The 26,557-nt window shown below is 37.4% G+C and overlaps 3 protein-coding genes across 4 annotated transcripts; 2 read left to right on the top strand and 1 right to left on the bottom strand.

The window, feature by feature from the left end:
- Nucleotides 1–1,108: 1,108 nt before the first annotated feature.
- On the top strand, nucleotides 1,109–3,571 carry LOC131427008 (uncharacterized). Its single transcript, XM_058589876.1, has one exon. The coding sequence runs from the start codon at nucleotides 1,109–1,111 to the stop codon at nucleotides 3,569–3,571; it is 2,463 nt and encodes an 820-aa protein (XP_058445859.1).
- A 1,823-nt stretch (nucleotides 3,572–5,394) lies between these two features.
- On the top strand, nucleotides 5,395–7,486 carry LOC131425156 (caspase-like). The gene is made up of 3 exons (XM_058586782.1): nucleotides 5,395–5,666; nucleotides 5,992–6,245; nucleotides 6,304–7,486. Exons 1-3 carry the CDS (start codon nucleotides 5,560–5,562, stop codon nucleotides 6,843–6,845), a joined length of 903 nt encoding a protein of 300 aa, XP_058442765.1. The 5' UTR covers nucleotides 5,395–5,559; the 3' UTR covers nucleotides 6,846–7,486.
- A 686-nt stretch (nucleotides 7,487–8,172) lies between these two features.
- On the bottom strand, nucleotides 8,173–13,902 carry LOC131425154 (delta(24)-sterol reductase-like). Of its 2 annotated transcripts, none has more exons than XM_058586781.1 (5): nucleotides 13,841–13,902; nucleotides 11,670–11,856; nucleotides 11,321–11,609; nucleotides 10,935–11,256; nucleotides 8,173–9,214 (listed from the first exon to the last, which is right to left on the bottom strand). In XM_058586781.1, the coding sequence occupies exons 2-5, from the start codon at nucleotides 11,818–11,820 to the stop codon at nucleotides 8,681–8,683; spliced, it is 1,296 nt and encodes a 431-aa protein (XP_058442764.1). In that variant the 5' UTR covers nucleotides 11,821–11,856; nucleotides 13,841–13,902; the 3' UTR covers nucleotides 8,173–8,680. The 2 variants fall into 2 exon arrangements, with proteins under 2 accessions (XP_058442764.1, XP_058442763.1); XM_058586780.1 differs by lacking the exon at nucleotides 13,841–13,902 and adding an exon at nucleotides 13,478–13,775.
- Between the last annotated feature and the right edge of the window lie 12,655 nt (nucleotides 13,903–26,557).

Below are 26,557 nucleotides of genomic sequence, written 5' to 3'. Positions count from 1 at the left end.
ACTCTATTAATTCCAAAAATAAATCCAAGTTTATATTGGTGTATGCTTTGATATTATTCCAATCCATTATGATGTCGTGGATGACTAAGTCTAATGGTATGTTCGTAAAAAGAGAGACTACGTCAAACGAAACTAAGACATAGTTTGGTGGTAGAGTGATTTGCTTTATGTTTGTAATGAATTGGAAACTGTCGGAAACGTTGAACTCGCTGTGTGTGGATCTTTGTAATATGCTGGCTAGATATTTTGATAGTTGGTATACGCGTTGGTGCGAAAGCTGCAAGATGAATTACATAGGCATGACTCGTAATCATCTAAAAACAAGATTATACGGTCACAAATCAAATATCAATCAGTACGATAAACTAAAAAGTGATGGTGCAGTCAACACCGACGAACGGATGATCGCTCTAGGGGAAAAAACTGCGCTCATTAAACATATGGTCACTCATAATCATACATTTGATCTCAAGAGTGTTAAAATCATAGACAGAACGTATCGCTCCACCGCTCTACCGATTTTAGAAATGTGTCACATCACCAATACGAACAACAACGTTAACCATCGCACTGACGTAGATGGTCTCAATACAACGTACGCCGGCATTCTTCACACCATCAAGGCATCGAAGTGTGGAAGAAAGAAAAACACAAAAACAGCCGAATTGGAGACATCAATCATGCCCACCACGTAATTGTACCCACAAACCAATAAACTAATATTTGTCAGATTCATTGCATACACCAAACTCTGTGGAAATAGTGCTATCCGATGAAAAGTTCTTCAACGAACTTAGTTTATTTTATATATGTTACCGTAAATAGACAACAGACATCCCACCGTTGGAAATCAACGAGACTGACAATAACGATTAGACCAAAGTGAGTTCACAAAGTACAATAGAATAATCCATATACCATAAAAGTCCATTCAATGTTGTATAATAAAAGCATATTTTTAGTTTCCCTTGAAAAAGGCCATCAAAAACGGCCGAAACGTCGGGCAATTTTATAAACAAATCGTTTGCCTATATCCATTTGACTGAGAAAGCCGCAATTTTTCTGATAAAACTCCAAAACAGTCGATATATACAAACTTGAGATCATCATGGCGAATATACACAATGGCTTCTTCAAGCTAATGAACAGTTACTATGGTTACAACACAGCACAATTATTCAAAGTGTATGCACAACTCAACAGAAAGTTATGTAACATGAGCATCCGTAAGTACTTTCTCGTTCAATGTCGTAAAACTGGATTATTCCCGAACCACATAGTGAACTCTCTAAAATGCATACACCCACTTTTGGAAGAACGCAGTCCGTACACCCATAAACTACAACGAACAACCGAACGTTTTAAAAAATCAATTTTAAATATCGAGATCAAACAGACTTTTTTCAAAATTAAGTGTTTACATCGAGAACTGGACCAACTACAACAACAGCTGACACAAGCTACAAATAGCACTCTAGCGACACAGTTTATTGCAACACAGAATCAGTCAGTTGTACATCGGACGAAAACACTCCAACGCACAACAGGTCGTAAGCTGAAGAAATTAATTAAAGAAAAAACAGCAACACCTGACAGTCCTACGCCTACACTCAACCCAAAAGCCATACTAAATGCTACCAATGTAACGATTCCCGAAGATACCATCACACTACTCAGTCTGGGAAAAAAGTTTTCCATGCCAATCACAAATACCAACACAATTCCGTTTTACCACATGCTTGCCGACATTGAATCTATACTACGCACTTCTCCAAACCAAGCCATTCAAGATCGCAACAGATGTCTAGTTGCAACACATATCCAAAACTATATATCGAAATTAGTACACCGCCAAATAGACACTCCACTCCATACGTTCTGCAAAAAAGCATCCAGTATTACCAAAAAGTTCATTAACGACAATCAAGATATCTGCATTATAGAAGCCGATAAAGGAAACAGGACTGTAATAATGTATAAACAAGATCACGATAGGAAGATGCACGAATTACTAGATAAACCTACATATCAGAAAACATCCAGAGATCCCACACCATCCATCCAACGACAAAACAACATGCATATTATTAGGTTACTGAATCTCAAGCTCATCGACAATAGTACAGCAACACGTTTAAAATCTACCACCGCTATCTGTCCACAAATATACGGGCAGCCCAAAGCCCATAAACCCGATCTACCTTTACGTCCGGTAGTACCAAACATCACAGCACCAACATACCAACTATCAAAATATCTAGCCAGCATATTACAAAGATCCACACACAGCGAGTTCAACGTTTCCGACAGTTTCCAATTCATTACAAACATAAAGCAAATCACTCTACCACCAAACTATGTCTTAGTTTCGTTTGACGTAGTCTCTCTTTTTACGAACATACCATTAGACTTAGTCATCCACGACATCATAATGGATTGGAATAATATCAAAGCATACACCAATATAAACTTGGATTTATTTTTGGAATTAATAGAGTTTTGCGTAAAAAGTAGTTATTTTCGGTTCCAAGACAAATACTACATGCAAACTTTCGGTACAGCTATGGGAAGTCCGCTGTCACCCATCCTGGCAAATATAGTTATGGACAATCTACTACACACAGTGACCAAACAGTTGCCATTCAACATTCCTATCGTTCGTAAATACGTTGATGATCTATTCTTGGCTCTACCCAAAGATCAAATACAGTACACCATGGATACTTTTAACGCATACAACTCTTACTTACAATTCACCAAAGAAGACGAAAATAACAATCAACTCCCATTCTTGGATGTAATGATTACAAGAAATTCCGATCAAACATTATGCACCCGATGGTACGCAAAACCAATAGCATCTGGCAGACTTTTAAATTATCACTCGTTTCACCCACTAACGGTTAAAATGAATGTCGCTCATAACTTCATAAAGCGGGTTATGTGCCTCACTACGGATAACAACGTGGATACGCAAAACATAATTTTCCAACATCTTAGAAGGAACAACTACCCATCGAAACTTATAAACAGAATTATCCATAGGAATAAGCACCAACGTTACAGCCTAGCAGAAAACGCCCCAACGGCGAGGAACTCACCAAATAGTACCGAGCAAAATTCAATTACAACCAATAGCACAGACCAAATTACCATACGCACCGACCCACCGATATACAGATCACTTCCATACATAACATCACTCTCACCAGCCATAATTAACACCCTCAAAACTGATTATGATAACATTACAATTTCAACTAAACCGATCAACACGATAGCTAGAATTTTACCAAATATAAAACAACCAATTGATCTGCTATCACAGTTTAATGTTATATATAGTCTTCCATGCGAAAACTGCAAGATGAATTACATAGGCATGACTCGTAATCATCTAAAAACAAGATTATACGGTCACAAATCAAATATCAATCAGTACGATAAACTAAAAAGTGATGGTGCAGTCAACACCGACGAACGGATGATCGCTCTAGGGAAAAAACTGCGCTCATTAAACATATGGTCACTCATAATCATACATTTGATCTCAAGAGTGTTAAAATCATAGACAGAACGTATCGCTCCACCGCTCTACCGATTTTAGAAATGTGTCACATCACCAATACGAACAACAACGTTAACCATCGCACTGACGTAGATGGTCTCAATAGCAGCCCTTACACGTGACAATATTATTGTCAATCCAAAGTATTGTCAATACCATCAATCCAATTGATTTGGTAACTTGAGTCCGCATTTTTCGAGAAAATCAAGCGTTTGGAGCTTCAAATATTGCAAATGAATATTAAAATATAGAGAGAAGATATTATTGCACATATTTAACAGTTTCTCTCTATAGAGAAAGTATTGTTGGATTGATGAGCAGTTTTGATTTTTTTGACAATATTTTCGTCAATCCAATGAAGTTTCAATTACACGATCAAAAGTATTGTCAATACTCCTTGTATTGACAATAATATTGTCTCGTGTAAGGGCAGCTAATACAACGTACGCCGGCATTCTTCACACCATCAAGGCATCGAAGTGTGGAAGAAAGAAAAACACAAAAACAGCCGAATTGGAGACATCAATCATGCCCACCACGTAATTGTACCCACAAACCAATAAACTAATATTTGTCAGATTCATTGCATACACCAAACTCTGTGGAAATAGTGCTATCCGATGAAAAGTTCTTCAACGAACTTAGTTTATTTTATATATGTTACCGTAAATAGACAACAGACATCCCACCGTTGGAAATCAACGAGACTGACAATAACGATTAGACCAAAGTGAGTTCACAAAGTACATTAGAATAATCCATATACCATAAAAGTCCATTCAATGTTGTATAATAAAAGCATATTTTTAGTTTCCCTTGAAAAAGGCCATCAAAAACGGCCGAAACGTCGGGCAATTTTATAAACAAATCGTTTGCCTATATCCATTTGACTGAGAAAGCCGCAATTTTTCTGATTCAATATGACAACTTGATTGTCAAACGATATCATTTCGATCATATTTGAACACTTCCACGTGATATGCGTATCATCTCGGTATATCAAGTGATATAAGCGCTAATGTGAACATGGTATAAAAGCCATACGCTTGAGTGTACACCAAATACAATTTGTATTTGGTTTAACCAGACCCTGTCAGCTTGGAGCGAAATCAATCTTCAGTTCAACAACGCCATCGCACGGCATCACATTCAACATATCATGTCAATTGTATGGCTGCGCAGCCCTGCTATTTTGGCGCGCACGAATTTGACATTTCTCTCCCCTACTTCTATGTATGAGATTCGATGCGGACTCACCTGAGGGCGACATGCTCTCAAAAAAGATTGTTGCCAATAATTTGTTCGGGAAATGTGAGAGCTGGATATCTTGTTAATATGATGTCTTTGGTTTAACCAAAGATAAATAATAAAGACATGTACGTGCATATAAATATTTTTAAAAAATGTGGTTCGTTCCCGGTACCTTCTGAAATGACCGTACTCACCGCTTGGTGGAGCGCGAGATTAATTGCATTGTTATCATTTCAACCAAAGTGTGCCATAAAATCTCAATATATACAAATGAGCTACCGAATCGAAAGGGTTCTCACGGTTTGACATTTGCATTAGGGATGTATGATGGGAACTCAGCAGTGCAACCAATTTATCACCATTGGTGCCAGTTTTACGGAGGACCGTAGATGTGCGCCAAAAAAAGATCGTGACTGTCATGTCTGAAAATTCGTTTGTGGTTTAACGGCGTCGTGTAGATTGGGTGATTGGGAATATTTTATTCAATCAAACATACTTTATCGTTAGTGTGTACAACGAATATCTTTTTTGCTGGGGTGGTTTGACACAGATTAACGGCTTTTTCCTCTACCTACCATTATATTGTCTGAAAAAGCGCTCATTTACTATTTTGTTTCTTCGCTAGCTGTCTGAAGGATTGTTTTGATATTGTTTGTAAAAACGTATTTGAAAATAATTGCAGAAGTGTGAAATTTTCCAATTTTGCAATACTAAAAGCCTGAATTGATACCCAATTCAAAATGAGCGAAATGGATTTAATTAAAGAGCAGTCGATTTTGTTGGACGAATCGAACAATACGAACAAATTTACGGATGTAGCTGACGCTCTAGGACACGGGAACGGATTGTAAGTATTTTAATTTTTTTTTATTTCACTTCGTCTGGACCTTCGTAGATGGAATGAAGATAAACGAAAAAAACGCTTAATTACATAATTAGGAAGTAAAGAGGAAAAGCGAATGTGGATATGAAAAATATCAAACAAAGGACACAATAGCCGAATTGAAATATTTTGGTGTGTGTATAGTGCATAAAGAGGCACTCGATTACATTCTGTGATGTTTAGACTAATCACTTTTTGCTCGATTGTAACTACTGTTACAATTTTTAATCGATTATTCATAACAAAGGATGGCATTGATTCGATACTTTTGTTGATTTTCTTTCGACAGAGACCACTATGGAAATCGCATCAAGGCTCGTATGCCTGTGGATAGATATGCTTCAGACTATAACATGAATCATCCGAAACGAGGGTTAGCATTGGTTTTCAATCATGAACATTTTGAGATTCCGCAGTTGAAATCAAGAACGGGAACCAATGTTGATTGTGAGAATTTAGTAGCTACGTTGAAATATTTGGACTTTGATGTGAAGGTATACAAGGATCTGAAATTAAGAGACATGCAGAAAGAAGTTGAAAAAGGTAAAATATCTATAACATAAAAAAGTTTGTCAATCGAATTTATTTTGATTTATTTTAGTCGCTCTTTTGGATCATTCGGATAATGATTGTATCTGTATAACTATCCTATCACACGGAGAACTTGGTTACCTCTACGCTAAGGATTGTCAGTACAAATTAGACATCATTTGGTCATATTTTACGGCTAATCGCTGTCCTACACTAGCCGGTAAACCAAAAATTTTCTTTATTCAGGCTTGTCAAGGGGACCAATTGGATGCGGGTGTTTCTTTGGCTGAACGCACAGAAACTGACAGTGCGGGTTCAATGAGCTATAAAATTCCAGCTCATGCCGATTTTCTGATTGCTTATTCCACGATTCCGGGTTTTTATTCATGGCGTAACACTCAAAAGGGTTCCTGGTTTATGCAGTCGCTTTGTCATGAAATAAATCAGCACGGCAAAAAGTATGATATTTTGACACTTCTCACCTTTGTGGCTCAACGAGTTGCATACGACTTTGAATCTAACACACCAGATGTTCCAATGATGCATCAACAGAAGCAAATTCCATGCGTGACTACGATGCTTACGAGATTATTGCGATTCACAGATAAGTAATGATATTGAAGTGTAATATTTCGGGTTGTATTAGCATTTCGGGTTTTATATAACGACGTATCGTTTCTGAAATCAAAACTTGAATAATTGTACTTATAGGGTTAACAAATAAGGTAGTACCATTTTAGTTTTTTATGGTATTATATATCTTAATTACATCGCATGTCACATGCGCATAATAATTTCGTGTGTCTGTGCGCTCTACTTTTAGTCTGTATGATCATCTATGTTGTGTATCCTAATCCGAATCGTGTAACTGAAGAATATTCTTATTTTCTGTGTTCTCAATTTTGTACACTTATTTTTACTTTTATATATTTTTCAAGTATTGATTTCGGAAATGGAAGCTAATTTCCCTTTTATGGTCTATAATCTAAATGGGAAATTACGAAGTGTAATATGTGTAACATACAAAACTGCCATCGCTATCAGGAATAAATATTTTGAAACACGTCCTTGAATTATGTTAACGAATGTCATTTTTTAAGTAGTGTCATCTCAAAATAAATAAATTTGCGTTAACTAAGACGAACATTTTTCCACGAATAATTTCTAAAATTTGGCTCAGACCAGGTTGCTTGAGATTTTTACACTTTTGTAATCACTTCTGTTTCGTATTATTACCTGGAATAGTAGCTTTTTATAAACCGGAAGTTTTCACAAATCTAACCAACGATTTTCTGCTGTATTTGTAAAAATGTATTTGAACAATAACAACAAATTGCTCTCTATTCAATCATATTGGTTATATGCTCGAATTTATATTTCGTTCTGGCAAGTAATCAGTGGAGCTTGAAGTAGCGATATTCGTTTGGCATTTTTGCCTCCTTTCAACATAATTTTCTTACTATCCTGGTCCAAGCGCACTGACATAGCATCAACTACGGATATTTCATTCTTTTTTGAAAATGCATTCTATAGTAAAATAAGTTTAAATTCATGAATAATTGTTAGAGGATTTTCACTTGACGACAAATTATTTGAAAGTTAAAAGTATAAATATTTTCCAATCGCTTCATATGTCAATAAGCACGACTGTATTTATAAAGAATCACATCATGCGTTTATAACTAAAAAAGAACTAGAAAAAAGCAAAAGCGTTATTGAATTGTATTTTACTAAATCTATAGATAATAACTGTCAATTTCATTTAAACTCAAATAATTTATATAATTACTTCAAACTTTTATAAAAGTCCCTGTTTAAAAAAAATTCGCTGTGAGTGCAGAAAACAAAAGACTTAAAGAAGATGTATATGTAGGATAGGTGAACGAAGCAAAAAATAGTCTTTCGGATTGTGTTTTTTAATCATTTCCAAGACATGATATAAAAGTCGAATCATTTGAAGCATTTATTTTTTACTACTTAAAAAATTCTGTTTGTATAGACAGAAAAATACATTTTTCGTACTTCTTTCTCCGACTTTTGTTCGTTATGGTTTCAATCACGGTTAATTATGAAATGAACTGCATTTGCAAGAAAAAACAAAAATGGGAATTAACAACTATTCACACATTATTTGACAGTTCAACTACCACATTTAGTTATTTCATAGTTATTCTGATTTACAATAGGGAAGCTTCATCCAACGACGTCGAAACTCAGTTCAAGATGCAGAAGTAATTCATTTCATTTAGTTGTAACATTAGTACTTCTAAACAATGTTTTCTGAATAAATTTATATCAATTATGTCTGTTAGAATTTGCAAAAAAAAATAGAAATAAATAGCTCATAATGTTAAGACTAAGCAAATCACGTGCGCTGAAGATATTGAAAGAAATTTTGAAATAGATGCTATATAATTAAAATGCAAATATGTCTATGATCTATGCCATTAATCTCGAACATTCTTGTTCACTTTACCATACACTTCCGGGAAAGCCGCTTCGCATTGGTATTTTTTACGCATTTTATCGTACAGACCGTGATCGAACATACGCCGAAATTCTTCTTCAGTACGGTAGGTGTCAGCATACAACATTTGAAAGCCCTTACTTTTTTCAACCAAATCCTCGATAGCGCGGGTAGTTTCGGTTGGGTGAAAGCGTCGGTTTTTTGGTACACCGTACACACCGATGTCGACATAGAGGTCACTTTGCATTCCAGCGGATGGTTTCAGCATACCTGGGTTGTTCGGTAATAAGAATGGACATAACCAGACAGGATAAACATTTACAAGGCGATCAAATTCTTCACAGCATTTTTTCATGGTGCTCGTAGGCACTAGCAAATCCTGGATAATGTGATTGTTTTCGTACAGTTTTTTCACCGTTTCGGTTTGAGTGAGTTTCAACAGCGATACTTTAACCGGTAGTAGCCAACCTAATAGGTATCGGAATAATATGTTGTTTCCGAATGGAACGATGTCCTGAAAAATAAAATGTATATATAACTTCCTAGCAGAGTGTACATTAAAGTGGCACTGGGTTGTATGAGAAATTGGTGACGAACGAATTTCACGAAGCGGTAGGTTGCTAAAAGATTAAGAACCCTAAAAATAGTTAGTATAAATGGCACTTCGATAATCTTAAGTAACTTTTACTTATTTACTAAGGCTGTAGACAGAGTGGGCACGAGAAACTGAACCGAGCTGGTGACTGACATTAGCAGATCAAAAGCGGGAAACAAACTTCCAGATAACTGAATGGACTCTGTCAGAATACAAGCGAAAAATATGGTCTGTATTTCCCGCTTTGCTCAGCACCAGTGGTGTATCTGGAAGAGGGGCGGCAAATAATATATTGTTTCCGGCTCTAATTATCCTAGGTGCACCAAGTAAATTCGGCTCACTCAGTGAACCATTCGACAGAAAATTTTAAGTTTTTGTTGAAATCTGACAAATCGAATAGTTATTCAAAGCTCGAGAGCATGGTTGACAGACAGTTCGATAGTTATTTTCCGACATGGAAAATAATCTTGCAAAAAAGGACAAATTTCATACCACTAGTAAAAATTATTTCCGCGTCATTTCTTTTTATACTATCAGTCATAGAAAAAAAAACCCAAATAAAAAGTTCGTATGAAAAGTTATTCATACAGTAGTTCCTGTCATGTCGTCGAAATGAGAAATTTTCTGTAGAAGGTTTTAATATAATTACAATCGAAATCTAGAGCGTTTCAACGATGAATTGCCAAAAGGCTTGATATTGCCAATACAGCTGTGAAATCATTAGAGAAATCCGATAATCTGTTTTAATTTAATGAGTAAATATTTGTGAGCCATTTTTATCAGATACACCCTTCATGTTTGAATCATCTGGCGCAGTTGAGAAAATGGGCTGTCACTTAAAAAAATCTTCATAATAAACTGAGAAACATTTGTGAAGACATCAAACCACTCAAATCAACCTTTATAGCATAATAAAAAAAGACAAAATCATATTACCACTATTAGCAGCAGTGGTGCTAGATATATTAAGAAATGAGTCATTGTTCGGACCTTGGGTCGGTTTTACTTTAATAACTTTTTCTACAAATGTCGGATTGTTTTCCGTCTTCGAAGATTTTCCTCCTCGATATAGTCAGAGGGGCTCATCGTTCTTCCTGGAGTGAATCAATCCTTTCTGTATTGACCTTGGTAGGTTTTAACAGATTGTTTGGCATCCCTTATGGGGAGTCGAATTTACTTCTGCTCATACATATTGCGAATCGTTCTGCATTCTTGGGGTTGGAGGTTTTATTAACTGTGCATTTTGGCACCTGCAGATCGTTCAGCATCTTTTCGGGAATGCAGAATGATTTGTTTCTCTGTGTTTTGTGTAGTTTTCCCACCTCACCCACTTCACTATTCCCTTCAATGTTCCTTTTATCCTTCCCTTCCCATCAGCACAAATCTCCAAATAACTAGGGGAACGTGCCATTTGAGTCAAATAGTTCTGATTCATGATTCCTTCCGCGTACTCTCATATTAGCAGCGATTGGTGTCAAGGGCAATTAACCATGCGCAAGCATCTTTACCGGTGTCTTTTGTTAATAAAGTCGGCTCATGTCAGTATCACTATTTTTTATATCTTGGTCGTTCTTTTGAAAAATGACGTATTGACGTACCAAACGAAACGATATCGAATATGAAGCATGCTAACACTAACCTGTATTTCCCAGAACAGTGCTCTCGAGTGCCGGTGATAGTACTCTCGCAACGGTACGTATTCGTAGGTTGTTTTGCCACGTTTTAGAATATCCTGCACGTGAACAAAAAACCATGGTTTGTACCATTTCCCGATGTCGTTAAGCTTGTTCTGCTCAACTTCGCTATCTTTCACCATCTCTCCCGTCATGATCACAGCTTCGTTCAATGTATAGAGCAATCCTTCAACATATTGATTCTTTTTTGTGTCGCGTGAAGCTTTTTCGAACTTATCAATAATATTTTGCAAGCCAACAACGGGCTCATAGTGTAGTCGTATGTATCTGAAAAAAGAATTGTATATTTAGGTTAGAATTGGAATAGCTATTATGAAAATTTTCTACGTGCTTCGTGGCAGGTATTATTTTGATTTCGACAGAAGTCAGAAAACCAAGGGTTCCATACGACCACGGAACAGCATAAAATAAGTCGCTGTTTTCCTTTTCGGAACACTGTACGATACTTCCATCCGCCAATACGAGCTCATAAGATACACAAATGTGTTGAAAAAGTCCATAGATATGCGAACTAGACTCGACACCAGTTCCCATCACCAAACCTCCTACGGTCAAATCATCCAACTCTGGAACAATAGGGGTTGTCCATCCGAGAGCAGCCAATGTTTCCGACAATTGCCCTGTTTATGAGGTGTAAACTATGTGTAATTAGAAACTTTTAGTTTATTTACATCGCTAACCCATGCTCACAAGAGGCTCAACGCGGACAATTTTTCGATTTATGTCTACATCCAATACGTCAACGAGATTACAGTTGATTTGGTAAGAGGACTTCTTGTACATAGGTTTCCGAAAGCTCATAGTTTGCCATCCCGGTCGACCAGTGCACATCTTGGCATTAGTTCCTGATTCCCTCCATTTTTTCACCTATGAATAAAACACATGCGTAATACCATGTCAGACATGCTTGATTTGGCCTTCTACTGATTTTGACTATTAACAGGAAAAATTTTGAGACCTGTTTAGGAATTTTTTTTTACGTTTTTTGCTTCACCGTTTTAAGCGAAGGTATACAATTTTTAATATTCTTCACCCTGTAATTCCGGAGCCGGAAATCAGATCTGGATAAAATTCAGTTTTCGATGGGACAACAAGACCCAAACCTAAGTTTATGAAAATCGGTCAAGCCATGTCCGAAAAAAGTGGAGTATACGACCACTATTGCCGGCACATTTCTACTGACAATGACTACCAATTGAAATAGTTCGGACCCCGGTTTAGGAATATTTTTACGTTTTTTGCTCCGCCGCTCTAAGTGGTGGATCCGGATTAAATTCAGAAGTTTTGTATTAAGAATGTTTAAAAAAAATAGTATTGACCGGGTTCGGGACGATTTTTTCATTTCAATCGGCAAACGGGTACCGGTCGGGTTCGGGTACAAAAATTTGGTCGGGTTTCGGGTATTCCAAGCAGAATACCCGAAATTGTTCGTGTTCGGGCCGGGTACGAGTAAAGATTTTTTAAACCCGGGTACGGGTTTGTAAGAAAACTTATTCTCGGGTTCGGGTATCTTACCAGTGTAAAAGTTTTTTTTTTCAATCGGGTACGGGACGGGTTCGGATTTTAAAAATTGCATACCCGACCATCTCTAGTATTCATGTCTCCAGTGTATGAAAATGTGCATAAGAGCAGTGCAGGCAGACGTGCTTCTGGGCACGAATTGTAAAGCACGTGGTTATGCGTGTTGAGAGTTCGATCTGGTGATGTCTTGCCAATTATGGTCTATTGTCTATTAAAAATACAGAACGCGAAAGATTATACATTTAATCTGATGAATTAATTAATCAGGATGATGGTACTCCTGATAAAAAATCAATGCATTCTCAGTAGACGGCTATCCAGAGCAATAAACACACGATAATAATATTATAATAATTACTACCAAACTACTCTTTCCTGTGATGCATGTGAAAATGCCGAGTAGTCCTCAAGCAGATCTGAATTCGGAGGTACCCGGCGTCGGTATTGATCAGCATACAGAGATCAATGCAGTTTAGTTTCAGAAAAAAGGTTTTGCATGCCCAATGGGTTCTGATCAATAACGGTGTAGCAAAACACGCTAATCCACAATAACGAGATCAATGAATTTATTTGTGCGGAAAAAGTCATATTTATATTCAAATACACAACTTAGACCGCTAACTCAAAGCATTCACTAGTGGAGTTATGAATATTGTAACATCATTTACCTTTTTTCTATTTGTGCATTGTAGTAAATTTGGATAGGAATTTGAGTTTAAATTCCTAAAGTTGACAGCAATAAAATGTTGTGTATCTGGTTTATATACTTTTGAAAACTCTATTTGAATATAAGACTGTTCAAAAATACACGTTTAGGTATAATTAAATATATGATGCGAAGTTTACCGAAAACATTGAAATAAATCATCATTAAAAGTAGGTATATATTCAATTCGAAAAGTAGTTGGAAAAGAATCGTTCAACAGGTTGGTTACAACATAGCTTAAGTAGTTTCTATAACACTCACCTGCTGCTGAATGTCCGCTACCTTAATGTCATGATTTTTAGGTGCTGAATTAAGTTTGAATATGATTTTACTTCTAACACTGTAGAATAAATTATACAAAAATGAAGCCGGCAGTAGGAAAAACAACACAACTATCCAACGATAGTCTATTAGAAGTATTTCGAGTAAGCTCTTATCCACCATCTCTGCTCTATTCTTAGATTTCCAGTGAAAAGAACACTTGAACTTGATAATCAGAACCAAAAAAAATACACGCTACCAGCCGCGATGAGAGCTGCTGCACGAGTGAATTTATTTTAATATTCTCAAACTGGACAGATTTGTCTTCTTGCTAATTTCGTTTATTGGCAGATTTTTATTTACCTCATATATGCGTGATATGGCTATGTTTATCAGTTTTCGTCAGCGCGTCCTGTTATGTATATCATCGTGCATGTTGTTTGTATACTGACCAGTACAACTGTGTATAGAAGTTCTGTCGTTTCGAAAAACATATGGTGGCCACTTTTGGAATTGCTACAGTGCTATCAATTATAAAACTAAACAATTAATCACTAATTTGTCACTTGAGCGTATAGTAGAATAATTTCACTCGAATAATGTTTTAACACCATTTCGTTCTACTATTTTAATACTATAGGAATAGTGGAATTAAATGGTGTTTAAACATTATTCGAATAAACAATTAATATTATGATGGTAAATCTATATATCTAACAGATCGGCTGAAAAGTTCGTATCGTTTCTATGAGAGGGCGCCACTAGAATTAACTCCATACCATTTTCAGTTAGTACCAACCTTCAAAAGATACGTGTATAAATTTGACAGCTGTCTGATTATTAGTTTGTGTGATATTGCATTTTGAGTGTAGCTACTTTTGTTATTGTGAAAAAATGAAAAAAAAGGAATTTCGTGTGTTGATGAAACAGTACTTTTTGATGAAAAAAAGTGCCGCCGATACCAAAAAATGGCTTGATGAGTGTTATCCAGACTCTGCACCGGGCGAAGCAACAATTCGTAAGTGGTTTGCAAAATTTCGTACTGGTCATATGAGCGCCGAAGACGATGAACGCAGTGGACGTCCAAAAGAGGCTGTTACCGATGAAAACGTGAAAAAAAATCCACAAAATGATTTTCAATGACCGTAAAGTGAAGTTGATCGAGATAGCTGACACCCTAAAGATATCAAAGGAACGTGTTGGACATATTATTCACGAATATTTGGATATGAGAAAGCTTTGTGCAAAATGGGTGCCGCGTGAGCACAATGCACCGTGTCACAAGTCGATGAAAACCATGCTGAAATTGAACGAATTGGGCTTCGAATTGCTCCCTCATCCATCGTATTCTCCAGATTTGGCCCCCAGTGACTTTTTCCTGTTCTCAGACCTCAAGAGAATGCTCGCTGGTAAAAAATTTAGAAGCAATGAAGAGGTAATCGCTGAAACTGAGGCCTATTTTGAGGCAAAGGACAAATCGTACTACAAAAATGGTATCGAAAAGTTGGAAGATCGCTATAATCGCTGTATAGCCTCTGATGGCAATTATGTTGAATAATAAAAACGAATTTTGGCAAAAAAATGTTTGTTTCTATTAAACGATACGAACTTTTCAGCCGAACTGTTATATCTATATCTATATATCTATATATATATATATATATATATATATATATATATATATATATATATATATATATATATATATATATATATATATATATATATATATATATATAAATTATATATATATATATATATATATATATATATATATATATATATATATATATATATATATATATATATATATAAATGCAGAGATCATTCTTTGTAATCGCATCACGTAAGAACGGATGGACGGATTGAGATGCTTTTTTTTGTTTGATCAGTTTTTACCCCCACCGGGTTCGTGCATCAAAAAAATTAGGAAAACTTGCCGGAAAAGTGTGGAAAATCCATAAAGTTTTTTTGTATGGACAATGGAATTTTCCACTGAAAAAGTCACCAATGATTGCTAGATCTACGATTGATGTTTGGCGCGCAACGAGTTGCATAAGTGTTTGGCGTCGAAGGAAAGAATACTAGATCGTTAAAAAAATTGTTTGGCGCGCAACGAGTTGTTTTGTGTGGAGATTTCACATGCATACTTGATCGACGCGATTCGAACAACGTGCTCAATTGGGTATCAAAATTGTTGCTGACTGACAAATGACTCAATGACGGAATGCATATGACTGTTCTAGAAAACCGCTGTAGGCAGGAGAAGAAGTTAGTTAGTTAGTTGTTTATTTTAGCCCGGTTTTAACCAGAAGAATAAGTTCAGGTATCATTAACCAGTTGATGAATTGTGTTGAATGAAGTCAGATGATAGCATTGGTCAGAATTTTTTAAATAAATCAATGAAAATATTGTGCTGTAAAGCGCTGAGGTCAAACTAAGAGATTTTCCTTGAATTTTGTTTTCTCATGATTCAGATTATACTAAGCGCACAATATGAGTGGTAATTAGATATCAATGTTCAAGATGATTACCATAATGGATTGAGAGTGCCATTCTAGGTTTCATGTTCTATGAAGAATGTTCAAACTGGTAAGATCAGTATCAAATTAAAATTTCCAAGCAATCAAAAGTTTCACAGATAGGATATAGGATAGATTTATAAATTGTAACTATATCCTACTCTATCGAATGAACAACTCTAGAAAAGGAACTCTTCAACATTGTGATAAACTTAATACAAAATTCAACATTGTGATAAACAATACAAAATTCTGATAATTTTTATCGATAATTGGAATCAAGAGTCACATCTGAAACAGAAAACGTGGCACCTTGTATCCATTATGTCGAAACCATAAGATAAGGATCTATGTTCAGTGCATTGACTCATGGGATGAGATTGATTACCATTGATTGAGACTGGCATTTTATATTTTACATACTGTCAATTTGGTAAGATCAATATCGAAACAAAATTGAAGCGAAGTCTCTCCAACTTACCAAAAGTTCCATAGTATCTGAAAAATATTCATTTTCTTACTGCTTTAATGCATGGCATTTTTTGGCAACTTGAACGTACCGAAAAAATTCTGAGTGAACTTTGCTTGCTGCTGAACAAAAAGCTGCTTCAAAGTTTGTTCTGTTGCGTCGGGTGAACATTCAAGTGTCAACAATTCATTAAAAACGGACTATTCAGAATGGTATTCATTAGATTTGTATGCTATTTAAGCCAAATCATTTTTCTTTTTTACAAACTTTCGGTTACCTGGGTTACTACGAATTGCAAATATTTCCAACTGTACCGAATAAGCGAGCAACTATAGAAAAGAAGCTCTTCAACATTTTGTTTATTTTTTCGATACAAAATTCTAACTCAACACTAAATGCTGATCTTTTTATCTATTTAAATAACGGATTGCATAAATCATATCTGAAAAAGCGAACGTAGCACCTTATATTCATCATGTCGAAACCATTAGAGAGGGTTCTCTATTCAATGCATTGACTCAAAGAATGAGATGACAATCTGTGCATTTGCTTCCTTTTTACATAGTATTGCAAATTTTCATATTAGTTTTGATGATATTTTTTTAGCCAAAGCGAATGTGTGTCACATTTCGTTGATTTTAGGTTAAGTACTCAGTAGAAAAATGGAAAGAAGAGTTTTTTTTTTTTCAAATAAAATTTTTATTAGGCTCATTTGCTTTAGCTTAACGTGGCCGATTGTCTTGTTGTTAGGGGGAGAGAAAGGGATGCCGTATTACGGGGCGGCATACTCCCCAGTTAGTAAGGGGACATAGGGAGGGTGGGACCTACACAGTATTGAATTGAAATTTGAATACATCATTGGTTTGTGGCATACATCTTTTAGACACATTTTGCGTTCGATGAATCTTCATGTTTTTCAGCTTGTAGCAATGAAGAGATTATTCTGGATTGGGATGCTTCGTTGGTGTGTTCTGACGTTGATGTGACGTTTTTGGGTAGCTTCCAGCAACTCAGTCAGTTCAAGGCAGGTGCATGCTCCGAAGCATCGTTTACACAGGCCATACTTCCAGCAACGTAAAGAAGAGTGCGGTAGAGCTGTAGACGAGAAAGAGATAGGGAGAGCACTAAATTTGAGCATTGATAGTTTTCAAGAAGATATAGATGAGAGTCATATAAGGAAGATTTCGAGTTGCCAAGACGTCGCGGACTGGTACGAAGGGTGGTATACCTCGGGCCCGAAGGGAACCTATGAGTTGGGACCTGGCATCACAATACTCGACACATGTCCAAACAACATGTTCGATGTCATGATAACCCTCACCGCAAACGCAGACACCACTCTCAGCGAGCCCCACACGACGGAGATGCGCGCTGAACATATAATGATTAGACATGAGCCTTGACATTACACGAATAAAGTCTCGGCTCACGTCTAACCCCCGGAACCAAGCTTTCGTCGATACCTGTGGGACTATTGAGTGTAACCATCGTCCCAGAGTTCCACTATTCCATGTATTCTGCCAGCTGGCTAGAGTTTTCTGACGACAGCAACTGAAAAATTCATTGAAGCAGATTGGTCTTTCATAGATATCACCTTCTAGTGCGCCCACCTTGGCTAACGAGTCCGCCCTCTCATTGCCCCGTATGGAACAATGTGAGGGGACCCAAACCAAGGTAATCTGGTATGATTTTGCAGATAAAGCACTCAATTGTTCCCGTATTTTCCCCAGGAAATACGGTGAGTGCTTTCCAGGCTTCACTGAACGGAGAGCCTCAATGGAACTGAGACTGTCCGATACAATGAAGTAGTGATCTGTGGGCAGAGTGTCAATGATCTCAAGGGTATACTGAATTGCAGCTAGTTCTGCGACGTAAACTGAAGCTGGATCACTGAGTTTATAGGAAGCGGTGAAATTTACATTGAATATACCGAAGCCAGTGGACCCGTCTAGATATGATCCGTCAGTGTAAAACATTTTATTACAGTCGACTTCTTTAAATTTATTATTAAAAATTTTTGGGATCTCTTGAGGGCGTACAGGATCCGGGATTCCACGAATTTCCTCTTTCATGGATGTGTCGAAAAACACAGTAGAATTAGAAGTATCCACAAAATGAACACGATTGGGAACAAACGAAGAAGGATTTATATTCTGAGCCATGTAGTCAAAATACAAGGACATAAAACGGGTTTGTGAATTAAGCTCGACGAGCTTTTCAAAGTTTTCTATCACCATCGGATTCAAAATGTCGCATCGGATTAGCAGTCGATATGAGAGATCCCAGAACCTGTTTTTCAACGGTAAGACGCCCGCCAGCACTTCAAGACTCATCGTATGGGTTGATTGCATGCAACCCAAGGCAATACGTAAACAACGATACTGAATTCTTTCCAGTTTAATGAAATGAATATTCGTAGCGGAGCGGAAACAGAAACATCCATATTCCATTACTGACAATATCGTCGTTTTGTACAACCTGATCAGATCTCCTGGGTGAGAGCCCCACCAAGTTCCGGTTATTGTACGAAGGAAATTGATTCTCTGTAGGCATTTTCGTTTCAAATACCTAATGTGACATCCCCAGGTACCTTTGGAATCGAACCAGACCCCGAGATATTTAAATGTGAAAACCTGAGCTATGGTTTCACCCCCTAGTTGAAGCTGTAATTGCGCAGGTTCTCGCTTCCTTGAAAATACAACCAGCTCAGTTTTCTCCGTAGAGAACTCGATACCCATTTGAAAAGCCCATGTCGACAAGTTGTCGAGGGTATCTTGCAATGGTCCTTGGAGATCGGCAGCTTTGGGTCCTATAATGGACACAACACTGTCGTCGGCAAGTTGTCTTAGCGTGCAAGATGTGTTGATACATTCATCAATGTTATTTACGTAAAAGTTGTATAAAAGGGGGCTTAAGCATGAGCCCTGAGGAAGACCCATGTAACTGAATCGCTTTGTCGTCAAATCACCATGCTCAAAATGCATGTGTTTCTCGGACAATAGATTATATAAAAAGTTGTTCAAAACTGGTGAAAGACCATGCTGATGCAACTTCTCAGATAGAACGTTAATGGAAACTGAATCGAATGCCCCCTTGATGTCGAGGAAAACTGATGCCATTTGTTCTTTACGAGCAAATGCCATTTGAATTTCTGTTGAGAGCAACGCTAGACAATCGTTCGTTCCTTTGCCCCTGCGGAACCCAAATTGTGTACCTGAAAGCAATCCATTTGTTTCGACCCAATTGTCTAGACGGAAGAGAATCATTTTCTCCAACAATTTCCGGATACAGGAAAGCATAGCAATCGGCCGATACGAATTGTGATCGGAGGCTGGTTTTCCAGGTTTTTGAATAGTAATAACTCTCACTTCTCTCCATTCGTGTGGGACAATATTACCCTCGAGGAACTTGTTGAATAAATTCAACAAGCGCCTTTTGGCAGAGTCGGGCAGATTTTTCAACAAGTTGAATTTAATTCTGTCTAACCCCGGGGCTCTATTGTTACACGACAAGAGCGCAAGCGAGAACTCTACCATCGAAAACGGTGTTTCGGTCGTATTCAATGTCGCGACGCGGGATATCTTCTGTTCCGGAACAGAATCAGGACATACTTTCTTAGCGAAATCAAATATCCAGCGGTTAGAATATTCCTCGCTTTCGTTCGCGTGATTTCGATTGCGCATGCGACGGGCCGTATTCCAAAGAGTGCTCATTGCTGTTTCTCTCGTTAATCCGTCAACAAACCTTCGCCAGTAACCGCGTTTCTTAGCTTTAATAAGACTTTTCATTTGAAATTCTAACGCCGCGTATTTCCGATAATTATCTGGAGTTCCGTTCTTTCTAAACGAGATGAAGGCTGAAGCTTTTTTCGTTTTCAGCTCTGAGCACTCTTTGTCCCACCATGGGTTGGGAGAACGCATACTAGTTTGCGCGCTAGGTACTCGTTTCGTCTGAGCTTGAATTGCGGTGTCAAGAATCAAGCCAGCCAAAAATGTATACTCTTCCTCCGGAGGAAGCTCCTGTGATGTTTCTAGTTTCTCAGATATCGAGCTCGCGTAACGTTTCCAATCAATGTTTCGTGTGAAATCGTACGAAACATTGATTGTTTCCGATGGTCTTCCACGGTTGGTGATAGAAACTATGATCGGCAAGTGATCGCTACCGTGAGGATCACAGATTACCTTCCACTTGCAATCTAACTGTAGCGAAGTCGAGCAAAGGGATAAATCCAGCGCACTTGGTTGTGCTGGCGGTCTAGGGTTCCGTGTCATTTCTCCCGTGTTTAGAATTGTCAAATTGAAGTTGTCACACAGATCTTGGATTAACGAAGAACGATTATCATCATATAAGCAGCCCCATCCTGTACCATGCGAGTTAAAGTCCCCTAAAACCAGCCGCGGTGAAGGAAGAAGTTCTATGATGTCTGCAAGCCGACGATGCCCTATCGAGACTCTGGGAGGAATGTAGATAGAAGCTATACATAGATCTTTGCCTTTAATATTAATTTGGCAAGCAACAACTTCAATTCCCGGTGTCGAGGGGAGGTTAATACGATAAAATGAATGCACTTTTTAATCCCTAAAAGTACCCCTCCATAAGAGTCTTCTCGGTCCAGGCGGATTATGTTAAAATTATGGAAGTCGAGGTTGATGTTAGAAGTAAGCCAAGTTTCACTCAAGGAGAATACATCGCAATTATGAGTATGTATTAAGTGTTTGAAAGAATCAAGTTTTGGGATGATACTTCTGCAATTCCACTGAAGCACGATGATCATATCTTCGATTCTCAGTGGTAAATTATCCATCAAAAGATACGATCGCTGCAAGGAGGGGCCATTGTTCAGTCAACTGTTTTAAAAATGTCCTTACTGTTGGCAGTAGAGCAGTTAGGAAGCTTTTCAGAGGATCAGTAATATTGAAGGCTGTTAATATCCAGTCCACGATATCAGAAAATTTCAATAATCCAGCGTTTGTTGGATTTTCTGGTTGTGCTTTGGGGTCATTCGGGTTTTTTGATGCCCCAGGAAGTGCTGGGTACTCCTTATCATCCCTAAGTTTTTTGAACCCAGGAGGTGTTTGCTTCGGTTTTGAGTCAGCACTTTTTGTTTCCGTTTGGTTCTTTTGTGACGAAGAGGACAGTCTGAGGCCTTTACGAGGAAGCTTGGGAGAAGCCAGATTTTGTCTTTTCCTGCTTCCTTCAACCTGTGTGTAGGAAGGTCCTTCGCCTGGGTCGTCAGAGGTATCCTCTTCAACTGGCAAGATTGCAAACGGGTTCTCAGGGGTCGATGGAGTGGTTCTTCTTAAGATTTCCGCATAAGAACGTTTGGAACGTTCTTTCACGGATCGCTTCAATTTCTCCGCACGCTGTATGTACGTAGGGCACACCGAAAGATCATGAGGATTCTCCCCGCAGTAGCAACACTTTTCCACTGCTCTTCTGCAGAGATCGTCCTCATGGGCCTCTCCGCATTTGCCGCATCGCAGTTTGTTGCAACAATAGGTTGCCGTATGACCTAACTGTTTGCAGCTTGTACAATGCATTACCCGCGGTACATACAGCCGAACAGGTAGACGAACTCCACTCACTACCAAATAATTTGGAAGTGCAGATCCGGCAAAAGTCACGCGAAATGAGTCCGATTGGTAAAATTTACCATCTATCGATTTGGAGTGCAATTGCTTGCACTCCAAAATTTTCACTGGATGAAGGTCGGGGTTTTTGAAACGGCCTACCCCGTCCTTCATCAGATCTTCGATTGTCAGACTTTCGTCACGGACCACACCGTCGATCTCCACCACATGAGACGGGACGTACACGCGGTACTCCTTCGTGAACAACTCGCTGGTAGCAATCGCGTTTGCTTGCTTCAGATCGGACACAACAACGCGTAACTTGTTTGGCGAAACCTTATCTATTGTTTTTATTGCCGAGTAATGTTTCTCCAGGTCCCGAGCAATATTTAAAACTCTGAGAGACTTTAATTTGGGCCGGAAGTATACCACCCACGGACCCCCCGAGCCATCGTCTTGGTAAACTTTTTGGCGGGCAGGCAATATCTTAGAGGGAGATGGAGGCATCGGAGAGGGAGATGGCATCGGAGAGGGAGATGGTATCGGAGGGGGAGATGGTATAGGAGGGGTAGATGGCATCTCGGAAGCAAACTCAGCCTCTAAATGTTCTTCGTTCATTCGTTCAGCTTCGCCCTCCTCCGAGACACCCCCACTGTCATCAATATTCATATTTAAAGTGCGGGAGTAAAGAAGTCTCCCGCACTTGAAATGAGAAAGAAAGAAATAAAATGAAAAGAAAATATATGAATAGTAAAAGTTGAAAGAAAAAGTTTGAGAAAATACTTAACAGTATGTCACGGTAAGCTGTTAGGTGAGTTGCTCCTTCACTCCTTCGTTGTGCTTCAGCGTGACCTTGACTCAGGATTTGGCTGCTGCGATGCGGGTAGCAAACAATAGAAATAACTGCTGCCCGAGGATAGCACAATAGCGTCTACTGTTGATACCGATACAAAACCGGTGCACAGACAGAACTCACTTGCGGGGATGCTACTTTTTATCACTTTTATTTAATGCCTATACTACAGCCTCTGCTGTGATAGGCACCTTCGTCTTACCGATGTCGATTGTTAAAAAAACGCGTGTGCTCACTTCGAACATTCGGTTACGAATGGAAAGAAGAGTTAACCACATAGTCGTTTGATTATTCTGCCGTCCGCAAACATAAATTTGAACAAATAATTTTGGGCGAGACGAAGTTCGACGGGTCAGCTAGTAAGATAATAATGAAATTAATATCATTGTTTTTTATTGTTATTATAAATATATATATATATATATATATATATATATATATATATATATATATATATATATATATATATATATATATATATATATATATATATATATTATAATTATTACTTATATTATTATTATTATTCTTATTAGAATTTATTTGTTATTGTATATAAAATTATTATTTGGTTTTCAAGCAGGATCTAGTTATTTTTTTTTTCGTTCAAGGAGAGAAACTTCCAATGCAGGAATCTCATGGAATGCAGGAGGAATAATGGTTCACTTTTCACGTCCTAGACCATTGGTTTGGTGTCGCTGGTGTTTGCGAAAGAATCGATATTATTGTTATTAATCCAGGCGTCTAGAAAGCATGTATACCTCGTTGTGCATTGGTTGCAGGTGATTGTTTAGTTGATGAAATTGTTGCATACTAAGGTATTTTAATGAGGTTGGAGAGCATTTATTTTATCAACATCGGTCAATGTAAGCATGGTTTGTATTTGATTGGTCGTGTTGGGCGATTTCACAGTGTGCAGAATTACACTGACATATCGCGTATTCCCTTAAGATTTTGGTTCCAGATTGCGAAAGCCAATAAGTCAGTACACCGACACATAGACACATAGGCATATAATATAAATATAATATAGACATATATTGGTCGCTTTAAAATCGTGTTTTCAGGTTCTCATTTCAAAGTATTTCAAACCTTAACACAACTTTTTCCAAAATGGTGTTCGTTATCATTAACCCACTGAGAGACTTATCACTTGAATACAATGTTTGCTAATTTTGTATGAAAGCGTTTATAATTATGAAGAACGTGGTGTACTTACAAATACGTCATTAACACATGATTCAATCAATAAACAATCTTATAGTTGGTAAACGCTTTTGCCAATGATTGATAACGTTAAGTATCACAGATCAGCGTTTTTGTTGCAGTGAGTACATTCTTATGAGATAAAAAAAAACACTGGTTGGACCAGATGTTCGTAATTTTTTATGACAGGTGATAGCTGCCTCAACAACAATCAAGTACAAATCCATTCATTCAGGTGCGATGTCCTATCATATATCTGTATTAATTCAGATAGCAATCCCAACAGCTAAATTATGGCAGTCACAGTTATGTTAGGTGCAAATATACCGGTTCAATTAGCTTCATAAATGTTATCAAAAAATGATTTTTTAACATGTCTGTTCTATACCGTTGCTATAAGATATGATACGGATGAACAATTTATAAATATATGTGTTATGTATACATATTTTGTGAATTTACATCAATTTTCATCCCATATTTGGAGCAGTTAATTGAATGGAAAGCTACTTTATAGTACTAAGCGTTATTTGAAACAGACAGTCTTGTCCATTGAAAAATCAAAGCATTCCGGTATAATTTTACATTGTGTATTTCATAGTACTATTAATATACATGTCGTGTATATTTAATTATTAATTAATAATAGAATTAATACAATTTTCTTCCCGTCGTAACAAATATGTCTTTTTTAATTATTTGTTTAATCATTATAATTAGAATAGAATTAGCTTTTAATTGGTTAACTTCTGTGAAAATATACTTTGTGTACAAAATTAGTTCCACTTTGTTTACACTGGTTTACATAGAAATCACCCGATAAAGCTAAAGAACAGATATATAATTGGTGGAAATACGACCTTTTGATTTTCACTCTACACTTAGTTTTCAGGATTAAGCTGAACAGATTTCAACCATTTCAGACTTGTTTGGAAGCTTTTATTGATGGATTTAAAAAGTTCGAAGTTTAAGTGGCGTCCGGTTCCATAGATGTGATCGTAAACGGTACCGTATTTTTTCTATCTGCTTAGTTTCTTCTGAGATACCTGAGCCTGTTTCGTCAAATTTTGACTTGTTTGAAGCTAATATTGCGTTTGAAGCTAATAGCTAATATATAGTATGTCAAGTTTGACATACTTATAGCGGATGTTTCCGGACTCCGAGACAGAATTGTATAAATATGGAGTATTAAACTTATCACATCTTTTTGTATCTGCTCAAATGGTTTTGAACAAAATGTACACAGTGTGTATTGAACTATACATTGTATGTTCATTATTTATAAATAGACTAAAAAGCTCCGTTCTTGAATACGAAGTTTTAGCAGTTTCACATTATATCCTGATACCAGGGAGTTTGTCTTATTCTTTATATCTTACCTCGTCTATTTCTACAATTAGACAAGTTGATGAACAATTATTTTGTTATACAGACGGTTCTCTGTTGAATGGTCGTGCTGGTGTCTACATTTGTGAAATGAGACTAGAACAGTCTCATTCATTTGGTGGTTACTGTACTGTGTTGCAAGCAGAAATCTGCGCGATTCTGTGTGAGATACAATCGACACTTCTGTAGCGAATCTGTGGTAAACGAACTTATTGATGTTCCGATAGTCAACAAGCCTTAGAGGCCCTCAGTTCGAATGATTCACGATCTGCGCTAGTGATCGCATGTCGAACTCAAATCGAAGACCTTAGCATTTTAAATACTGTTTACTTCTAATGGGTAAATACTGTTTACTTCTTGTATAACGGGAAATGCATGGGCTGATGAGTTGGCTAGAGCCGGTGCAACGAATGATTTCGTTGGGCCTGAACCAGCTTTACAATTGTCAAATAGTTGGATAAAGCACAAATTTCGTTCCTGGGCTGCATTTAAACATGCCAGCTACTGGTGATGCATGCAACCTTGTGCCTAAACAAAAGCCTCTTTAACCAGATTTGAATCTGAAAATGTCAAAATGTCTACTGCATTTTTCAAAACATTATTGCAGAATGCTGGTCAGAGCTCTGACTGAACATTGCAAACTCAACTATCACATACCTACGTGCTGAGTTTTATTCGTGTGATTTGTGTGTATATGACTACGGTACTTCATATCATCTGATATGTAACTGTCGTGCATTGATGCAACTAAGTACCCGGGTTTTGGGTTCTCCATATATGGTTGAATCTGTGTATGCGAAGCTAAAAGTGAAGGATATTCTATCGTTCCTCATCCAATGTAGTTAGAAGCTATATTCAGAAGGTTCATCTCTCTTCCTGGAGTGAATGTATCTTTTCTGTATTGACTTTAAAAGGTTTTCGCAGATTATTTGGCATCCCTAATGGGGTATCAAATTTACTTCTGCTCCTAAATATTGCGGATCGTTTTGCATTATTTTTTATAAAACCTCTAAATTCTTTTGGGAATGGGTACATTTTGGCAGCTGCAGATCGTTATCATCCTTACTGGCGTGC

The sequence above is a fragment of the Malaya genurostris genome, chromosome 1, assembly GCF_030247185.1.
Source record: "Malaya genurostris strain Urasoe2022 chromosome 1, Malgen_1.1, whole genome shotgun sequence".
Lineage (NCBI taxonomy): Eukaryota > Metazoa > Arthropoda > Insecta > Diptera > Culicidae > Malaya > Malaya genurostris.
Note: the sequence above shows the minus strand (reverse complement) of the source record. Positions and strands in the feature narration are given on the sequence as shown.

Coding starts and splice junctions, on each gene's coding strand:
- LOC131427008 (XM_058589876.1), top strand. CDS start 1,109: ATGGCGAATATACACAATGGCTTCTTCAAGCTAATGAACAGTTACTAT.
- LOC131425156 (XM_058586782.1), top strand. CDS start 5,560: ATGAGCGAAATGGATTTAATTAAAGAGCAGTCGATTTTGTTGGACGAA. Junction 5,667..5,991: donor CTAGGACACGGGAACGGATT/GTAAGTATTTTA, acceptor TTCTTTCGACAG/AGACCACTATGGAAATCGCA. Junction 6,246..6,303: donor GCAGAAAGAAGTTGAAAAAG/GTAAAATATCTA, acceptor GATTTATTTTAG/TCGCTCTTTTGGATCATTCG.
- LOC131425154 (XM_058586780.1), bottom strand. CDS start 13,660: ATGGTGGATAAGAGCTTACTCGAAATACTTCTAATAGACTATCGTTGG. Junction 11,257..11,320: donor AAAATAATACCTGCCACGAA/GCACGTAGAAAA, acceptor TTCTTTTTTCAG/ATACATACGACTACACTATG. Junction 9,215..10,934: donor CACTGTTCTGGGAAATACAG/GTTAGTGTTAGC, acceptor TTTATTTTTCAG/GACATCGTTCCATTCGGAAA.